Source organism: Leptodactylus fuscus, chromosome 3, assembly GCF_031893055.1.
Source record: "Leptodactylus fuscus isolate aLepFus1 chromosome 3, aLepFus1.hap2, whole genome shotgun sequence".
In the NCBI taxonomy this organism is placed as follows: domain Eukaryota; kingdom Metazoa; phylum Chordata; class Amphibia; order Anura; family Leptodactylidae; genus Leptodactylus; species Leptodactylus fuscus.
In genome coordinates, this window is record NC_134267.1 from 177,782,428 (window position 1) to 177,795,119 (window position 12,692).

At 40.4% G+C, this 12,692-nt stretch overlaps 1 protein-coding gene across 1 annotated transcript in view; it reads right to left on the bottom strand.

Annotated features, from left to right (window-relative positions):
• The window catches only part of PCOLCE2 (procollagen C-endopeptidase enhancer 2), a 45,040-nt gene that overhangs the window by 15,684 nt on the left and 16,664 nt on the right, over positions 1–12,692 (bottom strand). Inside the window, exons 3-5 of the mRNA XM_075268852.1 lie at positions 4,029–4,284; positions 2,607–2,731; positions 650–786 (exon numbers count right to left, since the gene is read on the bottom strand). Of these exons, the coding sequence (XP_075124953.1) occupies positions 650–786; positions 2,607–2,731; positions 4,029–4,284 (518 nt within the window). The remainder of the gene's footprint in view (positions 1–649; positions 787–2,606; positions 2,732–4,028; positions 4,285–12,692) is intronic.

Below are 12,692 nucleotides of genomic sequence, written 5' to 3' on the forward strand. Positions count from 1 at the left end.
TAATGGTGCTATATAAACTAACAATAATAATAATAATAATAATAATAACAACAACAATAATAATAATAATCCATGCCATAAAGAAAGTAAACCCAATACCAGATCCAATACATACAAATCTGAAATACTAAGATATTATTATAAAAATATAAAGCTTTCAATGAACGTTTTAGTAGTCTTCATTGGTCTTTACTGTGACCCAACCCATTTATCACTCAAAATTTGTGTTGATGGGCAAAGTCTGGCCATGAAGAAAGACAAAAATAAAACATGTCCTATTTTTGATGGATATCTGTGATAATATCTGTGATAATCTAAACCATAGAAGATGGGAAACAATCTGTACTTAGTTGGGGAAGATCAGTAACAATGTTAGGAAGAATAGTAGAGGCTTGGAACAAACTCGCAGCAGATACGGTTGAAACACTCCAGGGATAAACCTGCAACTATCCCAAGATACAGATGATATAATCGCAGTCTAGATAGACCATGCTATGTACTTGATATTGTGGACTCAAAATTTATAGTATTAAATCAGATATACAAAGTTAAGCAAAACTGTATTTGTAGCTACAATCTATGGACACCTCAAATATATTCTTAGGAATAATATTCTATATGTGTGTATTTTATGAGTTGTGTGACTTACGCAGGTGGACTGTCCCCACAGAACTTCCCAATCCTCTTGGCATCATTCATCTCTCCTCCATTGAACACTGCCACATAGTCATATCTGCAGTAGTTGTCTCTCTCCACATCAAATTTCTCAAATCTTACTTCAATCACCTTCAACAAGGGAACAAGGAAGTCAATGGACCTTTCTCTGTATGAGTTATAATCTATTCTTATGCAATGTTATAATATCGTATCAGACAATGCATATATCACTTATCCATATCATTGTGAATCACAGTGAGACCTCTACAACAGAGCACCTCATTGACAAAACCAGCATTTGTTCCGAGACATTTTTTAGTTCTACCATAGGTTGTGCATACGGCCATCGTCTTTGAGACTACCAACCCAAGAAGACCAGTTTCCAGTGCAATTTTTGGGTGACCATCTCAAAGAGGTTTCACAGGAATAAGCTGAGTTCATAAGTTGGTGTTTCTGAACACACCATTAGTTATCTTGTCCCAATTCTGAGTTATTGGCGGGATGTACTAACTTGGTTAATCGGTGCACAGGTGTCACTTTTTTTTGCACATAGCATTTCTTTGTGCCAAACATACACCACATTGTTCCTTCTGCACCCTGCTTCACACTTTTTACAAGAATAGGGATAGACACATGAGTTATACCTAAAATGTATACCAGTTCCTTGCTGCCATAGATGTCTAAATTCTCCCCATTGTCTGTATTATGATCAAAAGTTCATTTCACAGTTTAAGGTTCTGTTCACATTAGCATTGTGGCTTCAGTTTATAATGACGGATGGCACAAAAGACATCATTGGTGCCTGACGGATCCCAATGACTTTTCATTCATCCTACTGCAGTTTGAGGTGTCAGTTTTGTTGTCAAATGTAACAGAATCTGCCACAGAGAGTCAAAACAAACCCTTAAGACACAGATATGGTTGAAGCTTTACTAGCTGCTTTTATTTCACAGTGTGAACAAGCTTGTAGACTAACACATACATACAAAGGGGTTTTCTATTATACTGTATAGGTTTTTATGGCCTATTAAAGATAGGCCATAAATATCTGACTGGTTGAGGACTGACTGGCCACCCTTGCACTGATCAGCTTTATGAGTCAATTTCCGGCGCCTGTACTAACACAGAGCAGATAGCGCCCTGGGTGCCGCTACTGCAGCTCATCTCTTGAATCCCAAACAATCCCAAACAATCAGATGTCCAGCCGTGAGCACCGGTGAGCGTTTTATGCTCTCAGCCGTGAAACCGTTTTTTTTAAATTGGACACAGAGTCGGGCATGCAGTACTCTGTGTCTGGTTTTAAAAAAAAAAGTTTTGCGGAGGAGAGCATAAAACGCTCACCGGCGCTCACGGCTGGACCCAGTCTGACAGCTTTCCGTCTTCTGCATGCAGAAGACGGAAAGCTCAGAACGGACTCCGGGCGATATGGTGAAAATACATATTCATGTCTTAATACTAAGAGGTGGATGAGTTTGGGCCTGAACAGCTTATTATGGGTTGGTTGTGAACATTACAGATTGTAGCAGGTCTATATTATCCTGGTTACAGAGAGATAGAAAACAGGGAAAACATAATGCCTGTGGTGGTCAATGTCTACAAGACACATTGTAAAGGTGACCATACAGCCCAGTATCTGCTGGACAAACATTGTCCTAATGAATTCATGGCACTCATAAGTACAGAGGGATCAGGCATCTGGTAATTCTTTCTCCCAGTGTCATCAGTCAGGGGATATCGGGAGTCTCCTTACACATTTGGCCTACATTTCTAATGTACATATCTACCTTTAGATATAACAGTGATACAAACAATATAAATCAAAGTCTGGGTCACTGTATTCAGGAGGCGAGCCCTCCTCCCTCCTCTCCAGAGACGGAGAGATTAAGTATATACTCGAAGATTTACCAAAGATTGTTAAGAACAATAAATATAATTATTTTGTGTCTCACCTGATGTTTCGGAGCCACAATATGCCATGAACATGTAACACCAGCAGGATAATCTCGGTCGGGCCAGTTGGGTGTTTTGAAGGTTCCAGAAGGTTTGTCTAGCCGACCCCCACAGTACTGATCCCCTACAATTATACAAGGGGGTCAGTCAGGATATTTACAGTATAGAAGATCAGAGTAAAACAATAGTTCTGCCATGTGGGGAGTAAATATAAAGTGCCAGTATATGAGATTTTATGGTAAATTAACCCTGTGATTGTCAGAAAGTTACAACCCACTTAAACTGGATATTTTATGCTTTGTACACAATCATATCACAAACTGGGCAGGACATACACTAATACCCCGATCAATCACTGCTTCTGCTCAGTTGACAAGTACCGTATATACTTGGGTATAAGCCGAGCCGAATATAAGCCCCTAATTTTAGCATAAAAAACTGGGAAAACTTATTGACTTGAGTATAAGCCTAGGGGGGAAATGTAGCAGCTACTGGAAAATTATGCCGATATTTTACTGTAATTCTACTAGTGGTGTTATATTATATCATCTAAGTTGGTACTGCTAAGAGGTTTGGAACCATATTCAGTATCGCCAGTACCTATGTCATATTGTAAGCCCTACTAACTGAGGGCTTCCATGGCTAGCCATACAGATGGAAGTCAGATGTTAAAAGCGTGATGTGAACGGCCCCTAAATCAGCCGTGCTCGGCTATTCTTCACAACTCCTGTTCAAATGTACAAAACTTCTGGAAATTTCTCTACTATTCTGGTCTACACCGGTCACCGCTAACTCTCACCGTTACATTGCATCATCTCCAGCTTGTAGAACTCATCAGATTATGGATAGAGGATCCACCATATCAGATGCCCTTATAACAAGGCATGGTAAATGCCATTCACATATGCCTTTTGACAAAAGGGTGTCTGTAAAAACATTAAGCTGCTAAAATGGACTTCCTGTCTCTTACCTACCTAGATGGTGACCTCTGACCCATGTTACTTGATCTTGACCTGACTTATTTATATTTCTGTCTGCTCCTTTGTTACCAACTACCAGATGTGATCCCGACTACGGCTCAGTCTGCTGTCTGTACTTAAACTGACCTTGTATCCAGGCATTCCCTTTGTCTGGACGTCAAGTAACTTGTAAATACCTACATTGTTCATCTAACCAGTCCAACTATACACTGTACTGGTCTCACTAGTCCTAGTTCCTACTTATGCTCTTCATTTTCCAGTGTTACCCAGTACAACTTTGGGAAAGATAACTATACAATGTGTAAATGTCCTGGGGGCAGACAAGTAAACATTACAAGTTGCAGGGTAAAGGTGGAGGTTATAGGTAAAAATCACAATCACCCTAAATAACCTAAAGGCATTTATTGCAAGACAATACTGTAAGTGCGTATCATACATTACCTCTTTCATTGGGTTCAGCTGCAGAAAACATTGCTATGAATCCATTTCCTGCCGTGTTAGCGTCTGATACCATCTGGACCAACATTTTATTGCTGTTTGATACAAGAGCACCTGGCCTAAAGGTGCCGCAGAATCTTCCAATGCGTTGTCCATTAGCATGTCCATTATAAACATCCACAAAGTCATATCGGCATAGATTGTCATTCTCCAAATCGATGAACCGGAAAGACAGGACAACAACTTTACCCTCAGGAACCTATAAGAAATAATGTGATAATGATGGATGCAGGCATCTACAGCAGCGGTATATCCATATAGTGGCTCTGAATATGATATTCTATATGTAGATATATACAGTCATGTTGAGGGGTTTTATCAAGATAATTTCCTTTGAATTTTTAAGAAGCATATTGAGAACATTCATGTCATGTGTACCATCTGCCACATGTTTCTCCAACATACCAATAAGAAGGAAGTGAAGATAAAAGAAACACATTTATTTGCAGTTGAATGTACTTCTGACCCTGTCAGGAGATAGAATGAAACAATACTCGGAAACCCTATAAAGTCCTTTATCCTCTGTCTTCAACTTTCTTGTAATAAATGGAGCTATGACAAATTGCAGAGAGACTTGTCTAGGTATATTTACTGTAAATGGAGCTAGGAGACCCCCATCAGGTCACACCATGGATGCTTCACTGCTGGGTATGTGAGCAGAATGAGATTGATTCCAGATCCAGATCAGATGCTCAGAGAAACATAAAGCAAATATCATAGAAACATGGGAATGATTTGTACAGTTTGGGATCTTCTCTAATCACAACTAAGAGAAGCAAACTGAAGTTCTCGGCATCCATGACCAACAAACATTATAGCAACATTACAAATAGCTTATATCAATATCATCAATGAATTGGATTCATATTTCCAAATATCCCTGAACATAAAGTGTGATCATTTGGAGATTACTCAGTAATGTAATACTCAGTAATGTCTCTATAAAACAGAAGGCATTTACATAGCTCATTTCCATTCTGTTCTCATGGGTTTACATGTTCAAGGTTTGGAAACTTGTAAATATAAGATATGGCAACCAAGACGGACATACCACCTGTGCAGCCAAACAACATGTGCCCCCAGGGCACAGGGGGACACCTGCTTCTTTCTATTTCATGGTACCCTGTAGTCTGAAATAGCTGTGACTTTGTTCAGCTCAACTTTTGGATTCTGGTAATAAGAGCATGCTATGGAATAACTCACAATACGGACCAATCATATAGTATTGAAAGTGCCGAAGGTAACACACCCCATAGTCCATAAATGCACAAACAGAGCGACATAACCTACTTAGATCACAGGAAAGAAAAGTCCAAAAACAATAAATGATGCCCTAACATTTTCCATAAGATCTTACGCAGGTACTGTAGTATCTGAGTGTCAAGATGCAATAGTTAACTTATGTGTTTCTTTGTAGCTATTCTGTGTAAAGTGCAGGCTCATATACATCGGGGCAGACAAAGAGGATTTTTCAGGGATTATAATAATTATATACAGAAAAGATTTGTCGCTCCTTAAAGGGGCTCTATCAGCAAAATTATGCTGGGTGGTAGTTTAATATAACTTTTGCGGTGCCTGAATAGCCTTTTTAAAGGCTATTCACGCATATGTGGGGCTCTATCAGCATAATTTTGCTGATAGAGGCCCTTTAAGGGTTTTGTCTGGGAACCCTCAAATCAAAGACTTTTTTTTAAGAATACCCCTTATGGATCTTACCCAGAATAAAACTCCATAAGGTTGGGACTCTACTTGTCGTACATGCAGAAGAAAAACCATGCTGTTTTAAACTTGCCGCAAAGGGAATCCCATCCACATATTGGGAAAAAATAGCAGTGGAATTGCTGGGATTTATCAAATCATCATGTTTTTGGAAATTGCAGCATGTCACTTATACCTATGGAAACGCCAGTGGTTTCCCTATAGGAATAATGGAAGCATGTGAAAAGCGCTACGGGAAAAAATGTGATGCGCTGATGCCATGTCTTTTCCCGCAGTGCTTTCTGGCTGCAGTCCACTACGTGGGGCCTTACCCTAAAAATTGCCTCCCATTCATAAAAAATAAAGTAGATGAAGAAAAATCGATATGACATCTCTTCAGACAAATTCTGCCTTGAAAAATCCCTTGAAATCAATGGGAAGCAGAAAAAAGTACATGTGGTTTTGAAGCGGTTTTTGATGGATTTTTGAAAATCTGTTTTTCTAAAGTGAAGTTTCCAGATCCATACAGTGTGCTGAAGTAAAAAACACCTCGAGAAACTGTGACAAAAACTGTCAAAAAACACATCATGTAAAATAAAGTGTCAAAAAACGTCTCCTAATTCCTTTTCTCACTGCAGAAATCTCAGTGTGAATATACCCTTAGTGTCCCCATAGTATAATGGCCCTTACGGCCTCCACACTGTATAATTATACGCTCTTAGTGCTTCCATAGAATAACAATTTGCTGCTCCCTGTTGGAGTAATGGTTGATATTATGCCAACCAATCCTTAATTCTCCAGAAACCCGGCTTCCGTTTGTCTCCAGCCTGCCATGGCAATTGTGTGGGTTGTGTAACATCACCTTCATTATATGTTCATCACCTCTCTGGTAAGTTTCCATCGCTAAAATCAAAACCTTTGTAAAAAAAAAAAAAAGTGTACAGGACAGTGACTCCCTTCATTCCTTCTTGTGATGGATTACTGGGAAACCACAGGGAATGGTCAGCCATATGATGACTATGGTGCTAATAATGTCACTGCACATATATATCATCTGGGCTTGGCCGATGATAGTCACTTAATGCACTGAATGATTATAAATGTAGTGAACGTGGTCATAAGTCATTTTAGTGAGCCCTTACAGTATTTACAGCTCTCCTAGCTCTCCTGTAAATTTGTCTAGTCCAGTGACCAGGCTTCAGTCACACACCGTCTGTTGCAGATTCTGCTGCAGTTTTTTGCACTAAAGCAGTGGTCAGGCAGGAAGGAGAATAAGTTCTTCCTTTATGTTTCCTATTCTTGCCAAATCTACCTTTGACATTGGCGTAAACACACTGCAGCAGGAACTGTCATATGTCATGAGGTAAGTGAATTTATTATTCTGCTTTAAATACTATAGAATTAGAGATGAGCGAGTACTATTCGAAACGGCCATTTCGAATAGCATGCACCCATAGGAATGAATGGAAGCGGCCGGCACGCTGACTTTGCCGGGGTTTAAGCGGCTGGCTGCCGGCTATGTCCATTCATTCCTATGGGTGCGTGCTATTTGAAACTGGAGTTTCGAATAGTACTCGCTCATCTCTATATAGAATCATTGCATCACCTCTTTCTATTTGGTGAAATTCCTTCCCTCATCGTGGGTGACATCCCCATTAACACACCTGTCCCACAGCTTTCTCCCAGTTTCTCTCACTAACCACTTCTTTTGGTCTTTTACAACTTACCTCTTTTCCCACACACAAAGGCGGCAACATGATTTATCTGGTATTCCTCTGACTCCTTATACTTTCTAAATTTACTAACTCTTCTCGCCCACTTTCTGACCATCAGTATATTCTCTGCTTCACAGAACAAACCAAACCATCATATACGTAGGAATCTTACGTAACATTAAGGGCTCGTTCACATCTGCGCCCGGCACTCCGTTCTGCAGGTTTCCGTTTCCTGCATAAAACAGAGGCAGGAGACGGAAACCTGCAGGATTCTTTCTCACTCATTCATTTGAATGGGTGAGAAAGCTGTCCGGCCGTGAGCGGCGGTGAGCGTTTTGCGCTCTCCGCCGCGAAACAGGGTTTTTTAATCCGGACACAGAGTCGGACATACAGTACTCTGTGTCCGGATTAATAAAAACCGGTTTCGCGGCGGAGAGCATAAAACGCTCACCGCCGCTCACGGCCGGACCCAGTCTGTGCTTTCCGTCTTCTTGCATGTAGAAGACGGAAAGCACAGAACGGAGACCCGAACGCAGGTGTGAACCTAGCGTAACACCTCTCAGACATTTTTATTGGACCAACCATCAGCAGATTTGACTTTCTTTTCCATCTTTACGCTGATGACACCCAACTATGTACCTCTTCTAGTAACATCTGCAATAGTACACAACACCAGTGAATGTCTCTCTGCAGTCTCAAACATCTCCCATCTATCTGAAACTGAATCTTTTAAAGACTGAACTACTGCAGGTTTCCACTATCTACTAACCAACCTAATCCAGATAAACCTGTATTCAGGCTGCAGTCTTACCATAACACCAAGGGAGCATGCCTGCTGCCTTAGGGTTATGTTTGACCTATTGTAACATCTCTGCCTGTTCAGGTCACTGCGCCACCCTCTGCTCACATGTGGCGGTGCAGGAGGCGTGTGCAGTTTAGTTCCTCGCTTAGAGTTTTGGGTTGCACTGTGTGAACACCGCTCTAGTTCTTTGATTGAATTTGCACCACACCCGTCTTCTGCCCTTGTCTGCCTCTGTCCATGAAGTAGTTAAATTTGGTGTTGCCCTGTGATTGACAGCCTGTCTTCCTGTCAGGTCCAGGGCGGGTTCATCCTCCCCTATTTAGTCTTGGCTCACATTCACACTGGTGCCTGTTATTGCCTCGTGCTTGCTGGCTTTCTCTTGCTGTTATTTTACTTGTATTCTTTATCCTGACCTTGGCTTTTCCTGTTGACTATTCTTTTGGACTTTGATTTGGCACCGCATTGCTCGACTGTTACCGAATCCTGGCTACCTGACCTCCCTTTGTTGTTGTTTGTCTTGTCTGCGTTTTGTGTGTCACATATATAGGAAGGCATCATCTCCAAGTTGCTGCCTATTACATAGGATAGGGCCTAGCAAGAGGAAGGGACAGTGGGGGGCTTCAGCTCAGGGCTCACTGTCTCTTGTGCCCCTTCCTCCAGGATTCTCCAGCAGCTACTAGGGAATTGTCATCTAAGCAATTCCCTAACACCTATCCTTTACCCATCATATCCAATCACTTAAAAACATCTCCAGAATCCACCCTTTCCTTACCATGGAAACATCAAAGACCCTTATTGTCACTCTTGCTTTGACTACTGTAACTCATTACTAATCGGTCTTCCCCTCACTTAACTCTCCCCTCTACAATCTATTCTGAATGTAGAGGCCAGGCTCATCTATCAGTGTAAACGTTACAGCGATGCCTCCGGTCTGTGTCAGTCAATACATTGGCTGCCTATTCAATACAGAATACAATATAAACTTATCACCCTCCTCCACAAGAATCTACACAACACAGCACCTCTCTACATTTCATATCCCTCATATCTATCACCCAACCTGTGCTATCCATTCAGCCAATGAACTAAGACTAATATCCTTGATTATCAAAACCTCCCACTCCCAGATCCAAGATTTCTCTCAAGTTGCACCACTTCTCTGGAATGCTTAACCCCAGACAATAAGATTGACTCACAACATCTACAGTTTCAAGCACTTTGAAAAGATGCATCTCTCCAGGGTGGCCTATCACAATTCCTAATCTAAATCCTTCTGCAGTTAGGTTCCCTAAATCTAACCCTCCTCTCTTCATACACCCCATTATCCTACAGGAAATGCTGCCTTATCATTCTGCAGCCTTATACTCTCAAGCACATTTGATCTCTTCATAAAAGTACTCAGCTGGTGACGGCTCATACAGCTTTATTTATTTGTGTAATTAAAACAACCTTTATTATAAAAACAGACCACCATATAAGTAATGCTACCTCCTATGTCATCTCTGCTACCTGTTCTGTCACCCCCCTCTCTAGGGACCTCATTCCTAATGTACAAATTGATTTATTGTTCTGTAATCTCTCTCATTTACTCCGTACATTAACCATATGATTTGTAAAATGCTAATGTATTATCATTGTGATTATTATTATTGCATACAAAGTCCTCCTCCTATTCCGTACTACAGGGATATTGTTTTTCCTACAGCCTCTGATAAAACACAAGTATATTTAGAAATTTGTGTTTTAGCTCTAATATTTAAAATACAATTTCACAATTTTTAATAAAAATTCTTTAAAACTCACTGCAATTCTGTGGCTTAATATAGTATTCACAATGTCATTCACAATGATGGCAGATGGTAAGACAGAGGGAGACACACACTGCTGTCTCCTACTGATATGACTCATGGGGTTCATGCTAGCAACTGGTTCATGATTGAAAAAACAGACATTTCATTATCTATGGAATCTGTAGTCATCACTGCTGTCATGTCCTATAGGCGGTTGAGTCATCTTTATCCCTGTAACCTTCTGGGAATAACAGGTTTCCAAACAAAGTAAAAAAGTTAAAGTATGCAGCTATGGGTAGAGTATTGAGATCACAGCTACACTTGGCTCTATAGTTAGAACATACTAACAAGAAAATATATATATATATATATATACCGAGCAACCCAGATGATTCCCAAATATACACTTAAATATATTTGAAAAGATCGTGTACCAAACACAAGGGAGATTTACAGCAGCAGTAATAACATCCAAATACCCTTTAGGGAACGATAAATGAAGAAGAAAGACCGATGGATGCGAGGATAAACTGCGCTACTCTCTTGAGATAAAATACGTTCTTTATTCCGCTTTTCTTAAAAACACCTTATGCAAAGGAGTTTATTAGAAATCTGCTAATTGTCTCAATATTCAATAATTAAGGTTCATGTACATTGTACAAAAATCTAATGTCATGGAGTGTTTTTAAGAAAAGCGGAATAAAGAACGTATTTTATCTCAAGAGAGTAGCGCAGTTTATCCTCGCATCCATCGGTCTTTCTTCTTCATTTATAGTTAGAACATGTCTCTTTGTGATATAACTAGCTTTACTTTTCTCATTTATTTTCTAGCCTCTTTTTATTTTGCTCCGAGAAAAAGAAAAAACTGTTGGTACCTAAAAACTGTGCCATACTTCAATCTAATATTGAAACCAAAATATATAAAATTACCAAGCGTGGCCGCGCTAATTAAAAATTAGGTACATATGAGAATACATATAAGTCCTTGTGGACTCCAGAAATAAGTCAACTTGTATCACGCCTTTTTGGTACGTAATCAAGCTATGTAAGCTGAAAAACGTGGGGCTGTGTCTATGGTTTACGACTCTAAGGTCGAAAGAAATCACAGCACAGTGATTGAGAGATATACCCCCAAAAAATACCAAAAGCGTGCTCCCTTAAGTAAAGATGAGTTCTGGTATGCTGATGAATCAGAAAAAAAAGGAATTTATTTATGATGATGCATTTCACGGTTCTCTGGTACCTCACACGTACCACCCCTTCATCAGATCTCTCGGAGTTCCAGAATGTTTGCCGAATGATGGCAAACATTCTGGAACTCCGAGAGATCTGATGAAGGGGTGGTACGTGTGAGGTACCAGAGAACCCCGAAACGCGTCATCATAAATAAATTCCTTTTTATTCTGATTCATCAGCATACCAGAACTCAATCTAATATTGGGATTTTTTTGGGTTATCTGGAATTACCATATTACTGGTATATACTTCTCAGCTGAGAAATGGATACAATTGTATCCCTTCTAGGGATTGAGCTGGACTGAAGAATAATGTATTTTAGTTAGCTATACATAAATTTGTAGAGAAATAAAAGTTCAAATTTTTTGCAAAATAAATAAAATAATTAAAAAAAATTATCTAACCCTCTTAGTGGTGACTTTTGTCATAATCGATTGCCAGTGGATATGACCTCGTTCACATCTGCGTTTGGTTATCTGTTCGGGGAGTCCGCACGGAGACCCCTCGAATGGAATACAAAACGCACTGGCAAGCGGTGTGCAGTGATAGCACACGGACCCCATAGACTAGAATGGGGTCTGTGTGCTCTCCGCGTGGGGTCCGCACGGAACATGCGGACAGAAAAGTACTTCGTGATCTACTTTCATGTAGATTTTGGAAAGCGCAGTATGTCAATTATACCTACGGAAATGTTGGCGGTTTCCCTATAGATATAATTGCAACAGAAAGTCCACAGAGGAAAACTCTGCAAACTTACTGTCTAAAGTGCTGCGGAAAGAACTGTGATGCATTGCCGCCACGGCTTTTCCTGCAGTGCTTTTTTGCTGCGGGACCTTCTGTGGGGTCTTAGCCTCAGGCCTCATTCACATCTACGTTCAGTAATCCATTCGGGGAGTCTGCAAGGTGTGTGCAGTGAAAGCACACGGACCCCATAGACTATAATGGAGTCCGTGTCCTTTCCGCACGGTCTCCGTACGAGGCATGAGGACATGAAAGTAGATCACAAAGTACTTTTCTGTCTGCATGTTCCATGCGGAGACTGTACGGAAAGCACACGGACCCCATTATGGTCTATGGGATTTGTGTGCTTCCACTGTACACCACTTGCCAATGCGTTCGGTAGTCGGTAGATTACACATGCAGATTTGAACGAGGCCTCAGGCTAAAGCTCTGCGTTGCCAAAATGCAGAGTTGTATAGTACCTGTAAAATGAATGGGATTCTGTCTAATCCCAATAACACATTGCAGAAAAAAATCTGTAGCAGAAAAGCAGCATTTTCAAAAAAATTGTCATGAAAATCACGGCATGTCAATTATACCTGCAGAAACGCTGACATTTTGCTAATGGGCATAATAAGGGAAGAAA